Source organism: Cnephaeus nilssonii (assembly GCF_951640355.1).
Source record: "Cnephaeus nilssonii genome assembly, chromosome: 5".
Lineage (NCBI taxonomy): Eukaryota > Metazoa > Chordata > Mammalia > Chiroptera > Vespertilionidae > Cnephaeus > Cnephaeus nilssonii.
The window spans coordinates 102,119,546-102,139,684 of NC_137076.1; the positions used below are offsets into that span (position 1 = coordinate 102,119,546).

Consider the following 20,139-nt stretch of genomic DNA (forward strand, 5'->3'; position numbering starts at 1 on the left):
AAGCTTAGAAAAGTGAAGCCATTTGTCCTAGTTGCACAGTGCTGGGGCACATGTGGATTTGAACCCACACCTGACAGAGAGGCTTGTGCAGGGGGTGGGAGGAGTTCTGTTCAACCTCTAGGCCCAGTTATCTGGGAACTTCCTGCACTTGTGGTGATAGCATGGGTGGCCCCAAGTACCTGCTTGGCCTCTCTGTCCACTGGCCTGCCTGGGGAGGGGAGGAATTGGGGGGCGGGTGTGGCCCCAGCTTCTCAAGGGGGGCACTTCAAGCCACTAGCCTTCTAATGTGCCCCAGCTCATCAGGAGGAAGGAGGAGCAGGGCGCCCCGGGGAGGAGGGGAGGGGAGGGCGGGTCCTGACGGGGAGTTTGAAAAGAGGAAGGAAGTGGGGCCGGCAGAGTGCCTTGCCACCCCCTGGCTGCTTCCCCGCGGGACGACTCCTGGGGCCCACAGGCCCCCGGCCCAGCCATGGCTCCCTGGCGCAAAACCGACAAGGAGCGGCAAGGCGTGGGTAGGTGCGGGCGTGGGGTCCGCAGCTGGCAAAGGGGCAGGTGGCCGGAGAACCGCGCGCTGGAAGATGCTGGCGAGCCCGCGGCTCCGGTGCGGGCAGGGCGCATTCACTCCAGGTCCCAGGGCGCGCTCAGTGGCTTCCTCAGCCTGCCCGGGGCCAGCTGGGCGGGGAAGAGGAGGCGCGGGGAGAGGAAGGTGGGCACCCAGCCCACCAGGCAGCGCCCAGCCCGTGCCCGCACCCTTTCCCTCCCGCCTCAGGCTGCCCTCTCTCCTGAATGCTTATGCATTGCCCAGATGGCGTCCAGCCCAGCGCTTGGCAACTCCGCTCCCTGTGCCGGCTCAGTGTTCCCAGGACGCCCTGGCTGGAAGGAAGCTTGTCTTTATAGAGGGAGCACCGCTCTCTTCCTTGGGCTGCGCTTGCCTGGCCCCGCGTGCTGCCCTCCACCTCTGCCCAGAGGACATCCATCTGCCTGCTTCCCTGGCCTGCTCCTCCTGGGTCAGGTGACCTCTGATTTGGCTGAATGCTAGTCCAGAGGGCTGTGTAGGCCGGGGGCTGGGGGCTGCAGGGTGGGGATCCTTGGCTTAGTCCTAGAAAGCCTCTGGGGAGAAAGGCTCCTACCAGGTTATCTGGGGATATCCAAGAAGCCCGCTCATCAGCTTCAGCCGTCGAAGCTCCCAGAGGCCTCTGCCTCGAGCTCAGGGGCGGAAGTGGTGGCTGGGGGAAGGGAGGCTTCAGGTACTGGGACTCTTTCTACCAAGTGGCATCTGTGGTGCAATCCCCGTAGACTCACGTGGTTTTCAAACTTGACTGTAAATTTAAAACCGCTCTATGGTTTGCTACACAGGCAGACGCCACCCCCAGAGATGAGGGTTGAGCGGGTCAGAAGTTGGAGGAGACCAAGTGTCAGAGTGATTAGGGGCCGGGGGTCCCAGGGCCACCGTTGTGGAAACACTGCCTTGGAGAACTCAACGTTTATCCATCTACTTACTGGGTTCTAGGCGCTGTTTTAAGATACACAGTTCCCATCCAGAGAACACATAATCCAAACCCTCAAGGAGGCTCGGTTACTCCATCTGCAAAATGGAGAGTTTGAACTAGATCCACTAAGGATCATTTTTAACGTCAAAGGTTCTCTAACTCTGGCCTTCCAGCTGGGGCTATCAGGCTAAAACTCTTCTCAGGGGGAGATGGAGACTATGAAATGGGGCAGGCCACTGTGGGTGGGGGATTGGTGTTGTCTAGGGCATGAAAGCTGGGCATGAAGGACATCCACATCCAGGGGGGGAGGGTGCATTGAAGGGAATGATTGTGCTCAAACTAAGTCCGAGTTACATTTTGGAAGACTATGGATGCCAGGCTAAGAAGCTGAGACTTTTCCCACTTAGGCAATGGAGAGCCATAGAGGGTTACTGAGCAGGGGAGGGACAGCAACATGTTTGTGCTGATGTCAGTGTGGAGGGAGGCTGAATGGACAGAAGAGCAGAGGTGCCTGTGTGGAAGACAAGGGACAGTATTGGTGGTCCAGGGCAACTTGGACATTTAATGGGGGAGACTGAGTGTGGTGGAGGAGTCCCACCCTCTGTCCCAAGGGCTGCAGCAAATTCCTGCTAGTTAGGCCCTGTGTGATGGGGTGCAGATTATGGACTCTGGAGCCAGACTTGGATTCCAGCCTCCAACAATTCCCAGCCCTGTGACCTAGACAGGTTACTTACTCTCTCCAGGCCTCAGTTTCTTTGTCTGTATAATGGGGATGATAACAGCGCCTGCTTCCCAGGGCTGTAGGAGGACTAACTGAGTTAATCCACATGAAGTTCCAAGAATAACAATTTCATAAAACAATCCTCACTTAATTTTAGGAATTATTTTTAGACGTTGTCCTCTGCATGGGGGCCCAGTTGAGGATATGACATCACAGGGTGGGAGGGGGTTACAGGGTTCTCACCCTCCCTAACAGAGGAAATCCCACCTATGTGCTTGGCTTCTGGTAACTCTGGTAGGCCCTAGACCTGGAGCTTCTTGATCTGATGGTGTAGACATTTTTGATGCCTACTTATGAAAATTCTATTTTAGGGGAGCTCAGAGGGTCTACGACCTTCTAGGGAGCTAAGAGAGTGCTTGCCAGGGGTCTCTTCTCTCTGCAGATAAATGTCAGAACTAAGGAAAGTAACCTTTGACCCTCATCTGGGTAGATGGAAGGAAAAGTCAAGGCTTGGCTTATGATGAGAAGGGAAACTGGAGCCATCCAACAGGAAGAACAGTGGAACTTCTGAGTAGGTTTTCACCTGTAAGAAAATATAATTAATTGGGAGAGGGGCGTGGATAGAGTAGAAGAACAAAAGTGGGTGACAATTTACCTTTCTACTGCCTTCCTGACTAGTTAATCCTGTGGGAGTCCACTTATATTTAACATTTCCTTTTGGCCTTTACTCTTTTTTAAAAAATATATATTTTTATTGATTTCAGAGAGGAAGAGAGAGATAGAAACATCAATGATGAGAGAGAATCATTGATAGACTGTCTCCTGCATGTCCCACACTGGGGATCAAGCCTACCACCCAGGCATATGCCCTGATTGGGAATCAAACCATGACCTCCTGGTTCATAGGTCAATGCTCAACCACTGAGCCACACCAGTTGGGCTAGCCTTTACTCTCTTAATCCCTTACCCAAAGACACCCCCCCCCCCGACACTTTCTCTTATATCCTATTGGTTAAGACCTAATCACATGACTAAATTCAGCTGCAAGGGAAACTAGAAAATGCAGTTTATAATGTAGGCAGCCACACACCTAACTAAAAATTAGGAGTGCCTAAGGAAGGAGGGGAAGAAGGATATTGGGGATTACATATTAGGTTGTTCAGGCTGCCATAACAAAAATACCACAGACTAGGTGGCTTAAACAACAGAAAGTTATTCTCTCTTGGTTCTGAAGGCTAGAGATCTAAGACCTAAGTGCTAGTAGGTCGATTTTTCCCAAGGCTTCCTTGGCTTGCAGACAGCTGCCTTCTCATTGTTTTGTCCTCACATGATCATGCCTCTGTGCATGCTCCCCCCTGGTGTCTCTTCCTCTTCGTAGAAGGACACCAGTCATATAGGATCAGGGCCCTACCCAAACAGATTCATTTTAATTTAATCATATCCTTAAAGACCTGATCTCCAAACAGGGTTACATTTGGAGGTACTGGGGCTTGGGGCTTCAACATAGGAATTTATGGCCAAGAGTAGTGGGGACAAGAGTTGCGACTGTACCAGATGATCTGTGGTCTGTGACATGATGTTTAGGGATTGTAAAAGAAGGCTTCAAGGTAGGGATTCTCAGATAATGGGTGAGGGTAGAACAAAGATTTGTTTGCTCTGGAGCTGGGGCTGCCAGGTAGGTTTGCATAGGAGTGTCAGTTCTGTTTAGAAACCTCTTCTCTCTGCAAGTTGTCTCTAGTTATGGTTGTGTATCTGTGTGTGGTGTTGGACAGTCTTTGTTGGTCCTTCTGAGAGCTGTGAGGGCCTGTCCCCTCGCTTCTCATGGTTTGCTGGCAATCTTTGGTACTCCTTGCTTGTAGAGGTATCACCCCAATCTCTGCCTCCATCTTCACATGGTGTTCCCCCTGTGTGCATGTCTCTCTCCAAAATTTTCCTTTTAGTAAGGACAACAGTAATGTTGGGCTATGGCTCACACTAAGGACCTCTTTTGACTTGATTACTTCTATAAAGACCTGATGTCCAATTATGTCACATTCTAAGATACTGGGGGTTAGGACTCTAACACATCTTTTGTTTAGGGGAAGGAACACAATTAAAGCAATAACAGGCTCTGTAAAAGCAAAGAAGGGCCTTTCCCGCATTTTGATTGGGGAATATGGATGAATCTGAGATCATCCTCTGGTCCAGGAATGCAGGTGATTCTGCTGCAGCCCAGGACCCTGGACAGAGCTAGTCCATGCCAAGGTGGACAGATACTGAGTGGGCAATGGGTGCTTAAGTCTCTTGCAGCACAAGCTCGTATTACAAGGAATAAAATCCACTAAACTAGTTTGACCAAAAAAAATGTGTGTGTGTGTGTGTGTGTGTGTGTGTGTGTGTGTGTAGGAGGGAAGTAGTGTATTTTAAGAGTCAGGGAAAAATCAAACGGAAGTCCAGGAAACAAGAGCGGCAGGCCTCTGGAAGGACCTGAACTGAGGAGTCTGGAAACCTCTGCCTCTCTTTCCATGGCTTCCCACATTCTCCAAACACATCAGCCTCCTCCTTTCTCTCCTTGCCAGCTCCTCATTCTTTCGCTCCTTCCTAACTTTGATATTCTGATAATACCATGATGATGGTCCCAGCATGCCACCTGCCCCAGCTATGCATGACGTTGCAGCTCAGGCAACTACTGAATCTTCTCTGTGTGTTTACTTGTCAAAGTGCTGAGGGAGAACATCTGACTGCCTCACCTTTTTAAGAAAGGCCACCCAAGTTGGGGATCATTGTCCATCTAAGAATAGACCCCACTCTGATCAGGACCCAATATGCTGTGGCTGTGGGATGGGGTCATGAGGCTTGCTACTCATCTAACGTGGGTGGGTACAGATTTTTTTTTTTTAGGAGGCATAAGTCAAGCATGCGTCCCAGGGCAGGACTCTATGACAGAGAGACCAGTTTCTACTGTGCTTGTTGTCAAAGGCAACATTTAAGGAGGAAGGATAGAGAGCATCATTAACTCACTAACTTGTTCATTCATTCACTCATTCTTTTTCCTTTATTTCTTAACTATTTGCTGGGTGTTTCCTGTGTGCTAGGCACTATGCTAGACACTAAGAGAACTAGAATAGGCAAATTTTGTTCCTGCCCTTTGGAGCTTATAGTCTGTGGGGAAGACAAAAATGAACTTTATGGACAATTTGGTAGTCATATAATTACAAATTGTGGTATGTGTTATTGTAATAAAGGAGTGTTGTTCCATGAATGAAACTACAGGAGGGAGGGGTCTTAAATAGATGGTCTGAGAAGGCCTCTGAGGAGCAATGGAGAAAAGAGTTTCAGTTTGGCCAGTGTGGCTCAGTGGTTGAGCATTGACCTATGAACCAGGAGGGCACAGTTTGATTCCTGGTCAGGGCACATGCCCAGGTTGCAGGCTCTATCCCTAGTGTGGAGCATGCAGGAGGCACCCACTCAATGATTCTTTCTCATCACTGATGTTTCTATCTCTCTCTCCCTTTCCCTTCCTGTCTGAAATCAATCCTATCTAATAAAAGAGTAATATGCAAATTGACCATTACTCCAACACACAAGATGGCTGCCCCCATGTGGACACAAGATGGCCACCACAAGATGGCCAGCAGGGGAGGGCAGTTGGGAGGGACCAGGCCTGCGAGGGAGGGCAGTTGGGGGCAATTAAGCCTGCAGGGGAGGGAAGTTAGGGGTGACCAGACAGGCAGAGGAGGGGAGTTGGGGGCGACTGGGCCTGCAGGGAAGAACAGTTAGGGGGGACCCAGGCCTGCAGGGGAGAGCAATTGGGGGGGGGGGGACCAGGCCTGCAGGGGAGGGCAGTTTGGGGCAATCAGGCTGGCAGGGGAGCAGTTAGGCATTAATCAGGCAGGCAGGGGAGTGGTTAGGGGGTGATCATGCTGGCAGGCAGAAGTGGTTAGGGGCAATCAGGAAGGCAGGCAGGCGAGCAGTTGGGAGTCAACAGTCCTGGATTGTGAGAGGGATGTCCGACTGCCCGTTTAGGCCCGATCCCGGTAGGATCAGGCCTAAACGGGCAGTCGGACATTCCTTGAGGGGTCCCAGATTGGAGAGGGTGCAGGCCGGGCTGAGGGACACCTCCCCCCTCCCCTCGCCATGCACGAATTTCATGCACAGGGCCTCTAGTACAGATATATTTTTTAAAAAAGAAAAGAATTCCAAAGGAAAGGCTTGGACAGATCTTAGTACATGTATCTTTGCTATGGAGGCCAACTGTATCTTTGGTCTGGTCTCCAGAAATTAGTCTGGTGCAACAAAAATACCTGGGTTGGAAATCCAGTTCCTTCCTACCACCAATTCTCAGGTGCCTGGGACTCCTACTTTCCAATGCTTCAGCAACTTGGGATTGTTTAGGATGCCTGCTGAGCTGGCTGTTTGTGTCCACATAAGGGATTGTCCTAATCCCTAAACTCATGGGAGCATCATTAGTTGGTGGGCATCTTGCTCCCAACCATTATGTTTCTGCTTGTATGGGCCTTGCAGACTGTGTTTGCTAACCTCTGCTTCCTCCTGAGATCAGCATCCTTATGTTGCTGCTGTATTTTGAGACAGGCAGTGCAACCCCCATAATATTCTGCTAATTTCTGGACCTTTGGACTTCTGTTTTATTTGGTTAAAGCTTATAGGCCTTTCATTTCATAGCTAATTGCACATGGGTGCCGAAGCCTGTGTTTTGCAGCAAATGTTCTGCAAATGGGGAATGATAATGCGTATCACCATCCAACTCCAGAGGGATATGGGAGAGACGCCACAAATGTTCCCTCTAATAGGCACTTTCTCCTTCCTTCCCAATCCCCTTAATGGGTGTGAGTTGAAAAGCAGTCAGACTGAGTTTGTGAGCTTCGTCTTACTCAACTTTTAGTTCTCCTTGGAGAAAGTCATCCCTTGCCCTTCTGACCCCACTGGGACACTGTCAGCTTCTGCATTGTTTCGAGCCTCAGTCACAGAATCTGGGGCTACAGGGGGATATGACTAACAATGTGGGTGCTTTTCCAGGCCCCTCCCAGACACTGCTCCAGGGCTCTGAGAGGTCCCCTGACAGCACGTGATCCCTTGGGTCAAAGCCTAAACTAGGTGGAAATTGTGACTTGCACACATGCTCCAGGGGAGTGGTTAGGGGGTGATCATGCTGGCAGGCAGAAGTGGTTAGGGGCAATCAGGAAGGCAGGCAGGCGAGCAGTTGGGAGTCAACAGTCCTGGATTGTGAGATGCAACATGGGGTCTGAACAGAGAGAATGCTGAGCAGGCATTTGTTGCACTGGATTAAATGGAGGCAATGCCAGGCCTAAGACATGGTGATTGGCATGTTGGGCTATCGAAGAGGAACATACCTGGTGCCAGCTGATCCCTGGAAACTGGGATTTTGCTGCTTAGCTCACTGGTGGAGGCAGGAAGGGAGCTGTTTCAGGAGAGAGTGTTCAGGTATAATAAAAAGTCAATGCAAAGGTCCTGAGGAGGGAACCTCTCTGCTGTGTGGGGGGAGAGTAAGCAAGGGGCAGAGTAGTAGGAAATGAGTTCTCTGAGGGCAGGAATTGTACTGAGTAGCGCCTGGACATGTTGTAATGACTTTGGTTTTTCCTCTGAATGGAAGCGGTGGGGCATTTTGGGGTTTTGAGTAAAATTGTAGAATGTTCTATCTTGTTTTGAAAGAATCATTCTAGCAGTTTTATGGTGAAGTGGTAGAAGGGAATTAAATGTGGAAGCAGGAGGCCAGTAAGGCAGCTGCCACAATAACCAGGCAAGAGTTGGAGGTGGCCCATATCAGTGGAGTAGGTAAGATGTGCTGGCATTCCGGATGCGTGTGTTGTAAGTGGAGCAAATGGGCTTTTCCTCGTGGATTGGTTGTGGGTATGAAAGAAAGAGAGGAGTCAGGGGTGGAGCTAAGGGTTGTCAAGAATAAGAAATTTTTTTAATAGTCTATTCACTTCAATTAAGTTCAATAGCCTGTGTTAAGTGGTGGTCCTGAACTGGGGATTGGGGCCCAGAGTTGAAAAGGGTATAGGCTCTGCCCTCAGGAAGCTCACAGGCCAGTAGGAATTTCTTCCTTCCTTTTGCTTGAGGCAGCAAATAATACCACCATTGTTAGTACTAATGTCCCCATTTCACAGGTTGGGGATGGGTGTACCTCTTGTTTCATGTTCCTATGGCTCCTGCCATCACCCCCATCATATTTCACTCCAGCCCTGCGTATAATTATCTGGCTCCTCCATAGAATGTAAACTCCATGACAGCAATACTGTGTTTCTTGCTCTTCACCAGCACAAAGCAGGTGGTCATTTAGTAGTTGTTGATTGGGTGATAAATGGATGGGTGGGTGGAGAGGTAAATGGATGGATTGATGTACAGATGGATGGATGGCGGGTAGATGGGTAGGCGGATAGATAAGTGAATAGGTGGATGAGTGGGCATGGGGTAGGGGATGGAGAGGGAACAGGGATTAGAGGTTTTTCACTTTCTGGTGCCTCATAAGCTTCAGATGGATGGAGTTACACCTTCTTGCCTTTACATCCTCCCCTCTCCCCACTTCCCTGTCAGGAGGTTACGTCCCCTGAGAGCAGCACAGCAATATATGGGGTGTTCCTGAACTCTTTTCCAAACACCTAGACCCCTGTAGTTGGCCACTGCCTCAAGCCCCACAGTTCTCATCCTTGGACTCCATTCAGATGGTCCTGCTGTCTCTCACTGGACTGGACATGCATCAGGCTAATTTCCTCCTCTGGGCTCTCACTCCACTTCTTCCCCTTGCCCTCCTGCTGCCCCTCCCTCTCCCCCCAGTCTCACTTCCTTCATGAGGCCTCTCTTGATCTCTTTCCTCTGAGAGCCCACAGCTGCTGGGGCCCACAGCTCAGCCCTTTATTTTGAAGACAGCTTCTTGTTTCTTGTGTGCTTCCTTTGTCTCTTCACCTAGATTTCACAAATACTCAGGAGAGCAGGGGCCATGCCCTCTCACCCCTCTTCTAACCTGCAGGATCCAGCAGAGCGCAAGACACTCCCTGGACTGAAGGCTGGGGGTTGAGAAATCAGACTCTCTTTCAGCTCTAGTGTGGGAGTGTGTGAATGCAGAAGTGTGTGTGTGTGTGTGTGTGTGTGTGTGTGTGTGTGTGTGTGTGTGCGTGTGTGTGTGCCTATAGGAGTATGGAAAGGAGATAGTAATTCCAGCATGATGTTTTAGAGCGGGACTTACCAACCTACCTCTATTGACACTGGGGGCCAGAGAATTCTTTGTCATGGGCTGCCCTGGCCCTTGTAGGAGGTTTAGCAGCATCCCTGACCTCTACCAGCTGGATGCTAGGAGCTCTTCCACTCCCCCATCCCCAGGTTATGACAAATAAAATGCCTCTAGACATTGATAGATGTTCCCATGCGGGCAAAATTATCCCTAGTTGAGAATCACTGCGTTAGAGAACTTCTAAGAATCCCAACTTTCCTCTCGTTGGTTGGGATTGCCCCTTTGGCCCACTAACAACTGAGCACAGAGCTATGCGACCTACATGGTCATTTGTGGATCCAATAGGGGTCCAATAAGCACCTGGCAAAGAGCAGCTGCTAAATGCATACCCATTAGTGAGTGGCAGTATGTGCAATGGCTGAGGGAGTGTGCTCTAGAGCTACCCTGTTTGGGGTGAAATCCTGGCTCAGCTTCTTCCTAGCCGTGTTGCCCTGGGCTACTCACTTGATCTTATACAACCTCAGTTTTCTCATCTGTAAAATGGAGCTCACCACGCTTGTACCCACCACAAGAACTGTAGCGAGGATTAAGTATGTGGCTGTGGCCAAAGCCCTTGGAAGAGTGTCTGGTCTATAGAAAGTGCTCAGCAGAGGTTGTCCTTTCTCTGTCCTCTCTTGGTTGATGGAGGAACACCACCTCCTCCTTGGTTTCCTCTGGCTGTGATTCTCCTGCTCATTCACTGCTGACTTGCACCACTTGTGAGCTCTGGCCTTGCTGCCTGACAGTCCTGCTGGGTCATCTCATTCACCTGAAGCAACACCAGGATGTTGCCTCCATGCTGAGGCTGTCGACACAGGCCAACTGCTTGTCCATTTCAATAAACGTGCTTCCCTTGAATTCGAAGTGGACCTGCCGGACAGTTCTATTTCCCCCTGGAGTGGAGACAATCCAAAACCCAACTCGGGGACTAGAGCAGTGAGCTTCAGGCAATTACATTCTTTTTCTCTATTATTGTTTTGTCCCTCTTATATAGTTACTTGCCCACACTCTATTAATACTTGGTGTTTGCCGAAGCTTTTGTTTTCAAGCATGTCGGCAAATGGCAGGGCCCAAGGTGAGGTACAAATCCATCCTGAAGGTCACAGGGTGCTTGGTGGCTGCAGTCACAATTGGCAGCCAAGCTGGGTCAGCATCTGTTGAAGTAAACTCAAGAAATGCAAGAAAGATCCAGAAGAAAGGACATACCTGCCCTTCATGTTTGTATCCCTTCAGCTCAACAAGTATTTATTAAAGCTCAGTAAATACTGATGCAACTTCTACTCTGGTCCAGGTCCTGAGTGGTCAACAAGGGAGGTTCAGTCTCCACCCTCACTGAGGCTGGAGAAGACAGGAAATGAACAAGTCCAGCACACACACACACACACACACACACACACACACACACACACACCTACACACACACACACACAGTTGTGACATCAGCAATGGGCTAGTCAGGGAAGCAAGGAATTAGGAGACTGTTCTGGGTTTGAATCCACTTTCTATCACTTAATCTCTGAGTTTTGAGCATGTTATATGGAGGCTAATACTTTGCACGGTTACTGTGAAGATTAAATGAGCTCATACAAGAAAAATGCTAGGGCCCTAGTTGGCTTGGCTCAGTGGATAAAGTGTCAGCCTGCGGACTGAAGGGTCCCGGGTTTGATTCCGGCCAAGGGCACATGCCTGGGTTGCAGGCTCCATCCCCAGTAGGGGGCTGTGCAGGAGGCACCTGGTCAATGATTCCCTCTCATCATTGATGTTTCTATCTCTCTCTCCTTCTCCCTTACTCTCTTAAATCAATAAAGAAATAAATTAAAAAAGAAAAAAAAAGAAAAATGCTAGGGATTTTGTCTGTCTTATCTATCACTGTAACCCCAGTAACCAGGACAGTACCTAACACACAGTAGGTGCTCAAGTGGGTACCTGTTGAAAAATCACATGTGCTTGGTACACAGTACATGCTCAATAAATCTGTTCACCATTTTGGGGTAAGCAGTGTGTATAGAGGTTAGAATCTAAGCTTCTGAATTGCTCTGTCTGCTCTGTCTCTTTAATCTATCTGGTAGATAACTTGTTTACCTTCCCTGTGCCTCTCCTAACTCACAGAGAACCCACCCTTGTTTCTGTGAGCCATGTGATGTCACAAAGTTGTTTACTTCTTTCTTATTTCTCTCAATTTGGGCTTCTGGTAAGCAGGGTGCTTCCATATGTGCTTCCATATGTTAATTAGAATTGGTGGCTAATTAGTAGATCCAATTTCCAGGATTGTTGGAAGACCCACCTGCCTCAAAGTAGCTATTGTCTTGTCCACCCAGGATTTCCAACATGAGCGTCCTCACTGGGCTCGATGACCCAGTACTCAAAACACCCTTTCATCCTTGGTCGAACGCCACATGTGTTTTAGTCTGGGTGGGCTTGTCAGTCACCAACTGCGGCCTTGGTTCCTGAGCATAGCATTGGGATGCAGGTGACATCCTCCTGGGGGAAGCATTAGTATTCTCCAGGGCTGGAGACCTTGCATGAAAGGTCTGTATTCGGGGAAGCTGGGCCTTAACCAGTTTGGCTCAATGGATAGAGCGTCGGCCTGTGGACTGAAGAGTCTCGGGTTCGATTCCGGTCAAGGGCATGTACCTTGGTTGTGGGCACATCCCCAGTGGGGAGTGTGCAGGAGGCAGCTGATCGATGTTTCTCTCTCGTCGATGTTTCTAACTCTCTATCCCTCTCCCTTCCTCTCTGTAAAAAATCAATAAAATACATTAAAAAAAAAAGAAAGAGGAAGCTGGGATGGGTGTCTATGGAAATCCTTTTCCCACTTGTCTGTCTTCCGTAGGCGGGCATGGCTGGGGCGGGGCAGGTTATGATTTCAACAGTTTTCACTTATTCTCTGTTCCATATCTTCCTCGTGTTTTTCTTCCCTTTTCATCCCTCACTCAGCAGTTGAGAGGGGTTAGGCCTGCAGGGAATGGGGAAGAAGGCGACCTGTTCTTACACTGGTCAGAAGCAACTCGAGGAGGGTCATAGATAAGCAATCAGGCTTCAGCGGAGAGTGGCATTCCGGTTCAAAGTTTCCTGTTAGTCATTTAGAAAACGTAACAGAATTGGGTATTGCTGTGCAAAGCCACTTCCTTTGTCAGTAATGTCTACTTTTCCCCAGATGGAGCCTTGAGAACAGAAGGCCTTATGCAAGCAGAAATGCCTTTATAAATTACAGGGCAACGTCAGTTACTTTTATTTTCATAAGGTATGAGTCCTTGAATGAATACAGAGCTGCATGTTGAATATCAAGTTTCAAGACCTGTCCAAGACATCTCCTTAAGCCGATTGATTGGGACCTTCCCACCTAACAGAGCTGGACAGAGTGTGCAGAAGATTGCAAAGAAAAGCCAGGGTTGAGACAGGGAACAGCACAGTCTCGCCCCGCCCTCCAAATATCTGAGGAACAGACCTAATTTGCTAGTACTCCAGGAGCAAACACATGTTATGGATGCTTTGCTTCTGTCGTAAACCTCAGTTGCTTCTCTGTTCCTGCCCAGCTTTGTGGCAGGCACGTCCTCAGTCCTCAGCCATGCCTCTGGGGCTAGAGGGAGCAGGGGGTGGACAGTCTGTAGACAGGGGGCACCAGCAATCTGGAGCGTGTCCAATTGCCAGCAGCCTTTGTGGGGACAGGGTTTGAAATCAGGCCAAGCGTGGAGGGAATGAAGAAACAGGCCGTGTTTATGCGGGAGAAGAAAATTCTGAGTCCCCTGAAGGCCCTGTCAAGGTTCTCTTTTGGACAAAGGATGAATTTTATTGTGTTGACCCACAGGGTCATTGGTTGCAGAGTGCAGGGAAGCAGATTTAAAGGTGACATAAAGACAGCTCTGAAAGAGTTCTGAGTGGATTGTTTAGGAGGTTTTACAATGCTCATAAAAAGGAAAGTGACTAACATTTATGGAGCAGCTACTATGGCCAGACATGGAGTCGAGCCCTATCTGTGTGTTAATCTCAGCTGAGTTTCCTAGGAACCCCTGTGAGGTAGGGACCATCATCCTTTCCATTCTACAGTTAGGGAAACTGAGGCTCGGGGAGTTGAAGATGCTGCTCAAGCAGGCTGCAACTGGCCCGTACAGTGCCTTTGTGTGGGTTACAAAAAGACACCCCTCCCCTGGTGGACAGAGTACCTGGATAGGCAAGGCCTTGGCAAGCAGATTACTGGTTAGGTGCCAGCCTCCACGGCTCCCTTATAGGTGGCCTTATGCAGGGCAAAACCTGCGCAATCACATGCTGTGGCTGTGGGCGTGAGGCCAGAGCTGGTAAATAGCAGAATGGGGCGCAAGAATCACAACTGTCTGACTCCAGAGATACTGGCTCTTAACTTATGTGATTTAGCATCTCTCAGGATTAAGACCTTCCACCCCTGCGAATGCCTACAAGGCTAGTTGGTCCCTTGGTGAAAGGGCTGATGTGTATAGGTCTTCAAACTAAGTAGCCCACAAGTTTCTCCTTTTCTCTCAGAGAATGTGGCAAGACTGAAGCAGGAAGTAGGATCTGGTGAACACCTGAACACCTGCTACCCAGGTGTGGTGGGGAGGCAATGGGTGCAGAGAATGAACAAGGCACAGGGCTGGGTTTGGGTCCTGGCTTTGTGACTTACCACCACCCGGGTGAAGGGGAAGCATAGGTAATCCACTCAAACCCTCTGAACCTTAGTTTCCTCGTCTGTAAAATGGGGATAGGACCTACCTCATGCAATGACAACATAAAAAGGGCATTTAACAGGGAATCAACATTATACATGCCTCTTGTTTATGTTTGAGGAGGGTTCTGATCTCATTTCTTCTCCAAGGTCTCTTCACTGATGTGATCACTGTTTTCACTGAACCTGTAAGTTTTGGTAGGTTATGTTTTCATTTTCATTTGTCTCAAGACTTTTTCTAATTTTCCTTGTGAGCTCTTCTTTGATCCATGGGTTGTTTAAGAGTACGTTGTTTAAATTACAAATATTGATGAATCTTCCAGTTTTCTTTCTAGTATTCATTCCTAGCTTTATTCCTTTGTCATTGGAAAATATGTTTTGCATAATTTCAGTGTTTAGAAAGTTTCTTAAGACTTGTTTTGTGGCCTAACATATGGTCTATTCTGAAGAATATTCCTTATGCACTTGAGAAGAATGTGTATTCTGCTGTTGTAAGATGGAGTGTTCTGTATATGTCTGTAATTTTTGCTTATTTACAGTCTTGGTCAAGTCCTTCTTATTGGTTTTTATGCCTAGTTGTGATATCCATTATTGTTAATGGAGTATTGAAGTCTTCAATTACTATTGTAGAACTGTCTATTTTTTCCTTTAATTTTGCCAATGTTTGCTTCATATATTTTAGTGTTCTGTTATTAGGTATGTGTATGTTTATGATTGCTGTATCTTCTTTGTGTATTGGCTCTTTTGCCAATATATAATGTCCTAATTTGTCTCTTGTAATAATTATTTTTTTACTTAAAGACTATTTTGTTTAATATTAGTACACCCACCACAGCTCTCTTTTATTATATGTGTGAAACTTAAAAAAAAATTATTTCACTTTCACTCTATTTTTGTTTTTGGATCTAAAGTGAATCTTTTGCAGCCCTAGCCAGTATGGCTCAGTGGATAGATTGTCGGCTTGAGGACTGAAGGGTCCTCTTATCATACTCCATCTACAGTAATTTTCCTTATGCTCTCAAGTGTCTTCCTTCCTCAAGGCTTTTGCCCATGATGTTCCCTCTCCCTGAAATGCCCTTTCCCTTGGTGTCTCCATAGCTGAACTCACAAGGTTGCTGTGAGAATGGGATGAGAAGATGTGCTGAGCACATGCTGGACATTCAGTAAGAGGTCAACCCACAGGAGAGGGTGCAAACACCCTCCTTGTCACTCAGACCGTAGTGCTAACGAATGGAGGCCTGTAGGAGCCAGGCTGGGCCTGAGCTGACTCCTGTGAGTAGGCAGTGGGTTGGTTTTGTTTAGACCATGTGGGCTGCCTGGGCATCAGATAAACTCGGGCAGGGAGAGCAGGAAGGAGCAGAGGTTCTCAGTACCTAGAGGTCTCACCAGGTTGCGTCTTTCTTCCATTTTACAGCCATATACAACTTCCAAGGGAGCAGAGCCCCCCAGCTCTCCCTGCAGATCGGCGACATGGTACGCATACAGGAGACCTGCGGAGGTGAGTCCCTGTCCCTCGGAGGCCAGCCCCGTGGCTGATGGTGTTGGGATGCCCCCAGTACATGCTGCGCAGCACCTCCGGCCCTCTGTTGGAACATGCAGCTTTGTAAAATACATTTTGCTAATGTTAGTAATTAGAATGTACTGAAAATAACACCTGTTTATTTTAGAAATTTATGCTTAGAAGCAAAGGCCTGACTGGGTGGTTTGATGGGGTGGTTTCGGCCTGTGACACTTTCTAGATACAATTCTTTATTAGTATTGATCCCATTACAAAGGAAAATCAGCATTATTAGGGTTTCAAGGGGCCCAGTAAATTATACCTCTGATTCAGGAGTGCTGCTGTGCACAACGATGTTGTTTGGGCTTTGCACCGGGTCCCAGGAGCAGTGCTTACCCCTTCATCCAGCTGGGAGCCCTGTCTTGGGCAAAGGGGTATCTTTTCTTCACACAGAGCTGTCATCCTCTTATGAAGCCAAGTGTCTAGTGGGCTGTGTCCACCCATGGTGGTGGTAGGGGTTCTCTGTAGAATCTGCACAAAGGCAAATGGTCTTGGACTCATGAGTCAGGCCACTAGAACTCGATATGTATCACCTACGTCACTGATAAAATTGATAATGGGAACGTGGCTTGGGTCTAAGAGCCAAATGAGCTTGCTCATGTGTGGTCCACCGTCAGGCAGGCTCCCCCAGCTGCACCACCCCTGGGCTGCTTATAATCCTACTTCGTGGTCAGGCAGAACAAGAGGAAAGGGAAGTGGAGTGGGCTGAGCACCCTGCCCCTGCCCCCAGTTAATGCCCCAGAGGCCCTCCTCCTGCCCTGGGTGGGAGTGAGGAGCAGGTAGGAGCAGGCGTGCTACTGGTAAGGGGAAACAGAGAGCCAGGGGAAGGGAAGTGTTGCCCACAGAACTAGCCACTTTGGGTTCTTCCCACATTGAGGGTGGGGGCCCTGTGCTAGGTTCTGTGTAGCACATTAGTTCAGTTACTCCTCAAGGGGACAGGTAGCTTCGCCAGTGTCGGGTTAGCTACACGCAACGTGCAAGGCAGCTCTTCGGGTTGTTGCAGGGGTGCACATGCATACACATGCACACACATGCACACAGACACATGTACACATGGACACAGACACACAAAAAGCAAACAAACAGAAAGTCTTTTTTATTTTGAGGGCCTGGGGGGAGAATTTCAATATTTCAAAACACCTTTAAAGGAGTCATCATGGAGAAAATGAGAACTTGGTTCACCTTCTTTACCTTTATCCTATGCTTTAGTAATAGTGTTATTCTGGGTTGTATATGAAAGGATCCCATGTACTTTTCAGTGTCTAGGCCTCGAAAGATCCCAGTCTGGCTTAGAACCTTTTATACACAGAGTAACTGAAACAGGGGGTAGAGGAGGGAGGGAGAGGGGATGCTTTCCTAAAGACTCAAGTCTGTAATTCCTGACACCCCGCCCCCTTTCTTACAAACCTAGCTCTGCCCTGTGGCAGATAAGCAAACTCTGAGGTGTCTACCAAGGGTAAAGAATGAAACTAAAAACAGCAAGATAGCTCTCCACCGTGTCTTTTAGGTGCCACTGAACGTTACAGCTAGAGACAGGCATGAGACCTCACATTTGCAGGTGAGGACCCAAGGCTCAGGGAGGAGAGATGGCTGGCCTAGGGTCACACAATGAGCCAGTGACCATTGTCTCCACCCCATGACTATAATCCACACTCTTTCCTCCAAGCCATGCCTCCCACGGCAGTGAGAAAGCCTGAGTAACCAGGCTTCCTGTCTTACATTTTGGACTTCAGACAAGTATTTTACTCTTCTTTTCATGCACTTTCCTTGAAGAAATCTTGGGGGCAGTGCACACACTACACAGGCTGCTTGTGGCCAGTCTTCCACGACTTCGACCGGGGGTGGAGCCGGCCTTTGCAAAGCCTGTAATTGCTGACTCAAGCCACTTTCATTTGTCTTTGGGATTTAAGTCCTTGCTTCTAACCTCTTTGGTACTAGTTTCCATTTATAATTCTATTTTATTAGTCTTATTTTAATGTATCCTTGTAGTAAGCAGCCCTGATACATTTCCAGAAAGATCTGGGCATATTTATTAAGTGATTGTCAATTCATGAGGAGTTTGAAAGTACAATGTTCAGAATTCTGTTAGAATGATTCTACATATCTGAGGACGCACACCCCCACACTGGTACCCACACAGAATTTATGGAATCCTACGGTTCCCCTAAGGGCCTTGGGCAGCTGAGTGCTCAGAGATCAGGCCTGGTGTTGCCTGCTTTGCAGATGGGGCGTTTCGCCTATGACTCTGATTGAAAAACGGCTCCTTTGCAAATATTACAAAAAGTGAAAACCACAGTGTTAGTCAAAAATTAGTCAAAACGGTGTACCAGAAAGAACTTGGGTGTGGCCATGAAACCCTCTTATAGAAACCTACTGTCGACATAAGAAATGTCTAAACTGGTAGAGAATTTTTATAAGAGTTTATTTGAGCCAATCTAACCATATATGCCCGGAGCAAGATCTCAAATGCTCTGGAGAAAAACAGTTTTGCAATTTCTTTTCTGCATTTAAATTTAAGGTGTTGGGAGGACATAAGGAAGATTGCATGGAGGTGGGAAAAAGCAAGCTGATGATGGAGTTAACATGACCATGTGCTTTCTTGAGGGTGGTTATATCTTATTACAAAGGTGTGTTAACCTAGATGCACAGAAACAATGAAAAGGGCTTACTTAAGGCAACTGTAAACCTTTTACCAAACAATGACATGCCTGGGATATGGCTAGTCACCATGACCTGCCCAGATAGGAATTTATGATCGCATATAGCCCCCCTTTTTGTACACACTACTTGAAAAATAAAATCAAACCAATTGAGAGATGAATGAAAAATTTAAAGTATAAGAATTGCAAAGCTGTGTAAAGGAAATAGTGGTGAACATTGAGTCCAGATGAATCCATTTATAAATATTAGTATTAAAAGTTGTAATGTTTATGGCTACCAAAAAGAATGTAATTGTCAGGAAACTGGACAATTAAAAACAACTAATAAAATCATGAAGTAGGGAGCCCGGCCAGTGTGGCTCAGTGGTTGAGCTTCGGCCTATGAACCAAGAGGTCACGGTTTGATTCCTGGTCAGGGCACATGCCCAGGTTGCGGCCCGATCCCCAGTGGGGGTCATGCAGGAAGCAACCCATCAATGATTCTCTCTCATCATTGATGTTTTTATTTCTCTCTCCCCCTCCCTTTCTCTCTGAAATCAATTAAAATGTATTTAAAAAATTATGAAGTAGGGAGAGCAATGAAAGAGAGTAGATTAATTCCATGATATCACTTTTATAACAGAGTTTATTTTAATTAGAAATAAAACATGTAACTAAAAAAAGCCATAACCACACCAATCTTTTAGTGCTTTTCATGACTATTTTCATTTTAGAGGAATTTTTTGGAAATCTTTTTTTGTGAAGAAGAAACATTTAATTGAAGTTTCAATATTTCCTTCAATTTCACTTCTTTTTCTTCTGTTAAATACAAATAAGATTTAGTTTGAGATTTGTATTTACATAGTATCTTTACTATATGCTGATTTTTATGAGAGCATTTAAAATGATATTTCATCTATTTATCCATCTGTCATTTTGTGTATTAAACATAAATGAAAGTCGACTGGAATGATATTAATGGTATTTTTCTTTTTCTGGGTAATGAGATTCAGGATGATTCTTTTAGCTTTTATATTTCTACTCTTTTTCTTAGTTTAAATGCTTTATAACAGCACATGTCAATTTTAGACAAAAATAATATAGTCTTGATGATTCAAAACACATATCTCCAGATATTAGCAACGATTAATAGGTGATAGGAATGCGAATAACTGGTTTTTCTAATTGTATTTTTTGTACTTTTCAATTGTTTTAAAATCTCTGCTTCCTACATCCCCCCTCCCCACCAAAAGTGGAAAGAGCATGGGCTTTTGAATCAGAAAGTTATTCTCTGCTCCACTACCCACCAGCTGAGTGACCGTAGGTAGGTAAGCTTCCGTTTTCTCACTTGTGAAATGGGTTATTACCACCTTGCTCCTGGGCTTGTTGTGAGGATAAAATGAGAGAATGTAGAGAAGCTGGCCAGCTCCATGCTTGAGTCTGAGGTGCTCGCGTTGGTAATTCCCTCTCCTTCCCCATTATAGAGAGTGACACTGAAACTTTACAGTGTGGCCAGGGAACCCTGAGGCTGGCCTTCTCCTTGCCTGGGATGGGTGAGACTAGCCCTGCCCTCTTGTGTAAGAGATTTACTCAGTCGGGTAGATGAGGAAGAAAAACAGCTGCCCTGGAACCTTAGACATGAATGAATTTCCTTTCTCTAGGCTCAAGCATTTGGGCTAACGTTTTATTATGAAGATAATATTTTGTTGTCATAAAAAACTAAACAGTTCAGAAGGATACCTGTTGCTAAGCCTTAGACACCCTAATGCTTATTTCTTTGTCCACATTACATTCTCAGGCTGCCTCTTCTACCCAGAGGCAGCATAAA

At 47.3% G+C, this 20,139-nt stretch overlaps 1 protein-coding gene across 1 annotated transcript in view; it reads left to right on the top strand.

Annotated features, from left to right (window-relative positions):
- The first annotated feature begins 397 nt into the window (after positions 1 to 397).
- Positions 398 to 20,139, top strand: part of DOCK2 (dedicator of cytokinesis 2) — a 365,999-nt gene continuing 346,257 nt past the window's right edge. The window contains exons 1-2 of the mRNA XM_079772611.1: positions 398 to 509; positions 15,529 to 15,612. Of these exons, the coding sequence (XP_079628737.1) occupies positions 467 to 509; positions 15,529 to 15,612 (127 nt within the window). The 5' untranslated portion in view covers positions 398 to 466. The remainder of the gene's footprint in view (positions 510 to 15,528; positions 15,613 to 20,139) is intronic.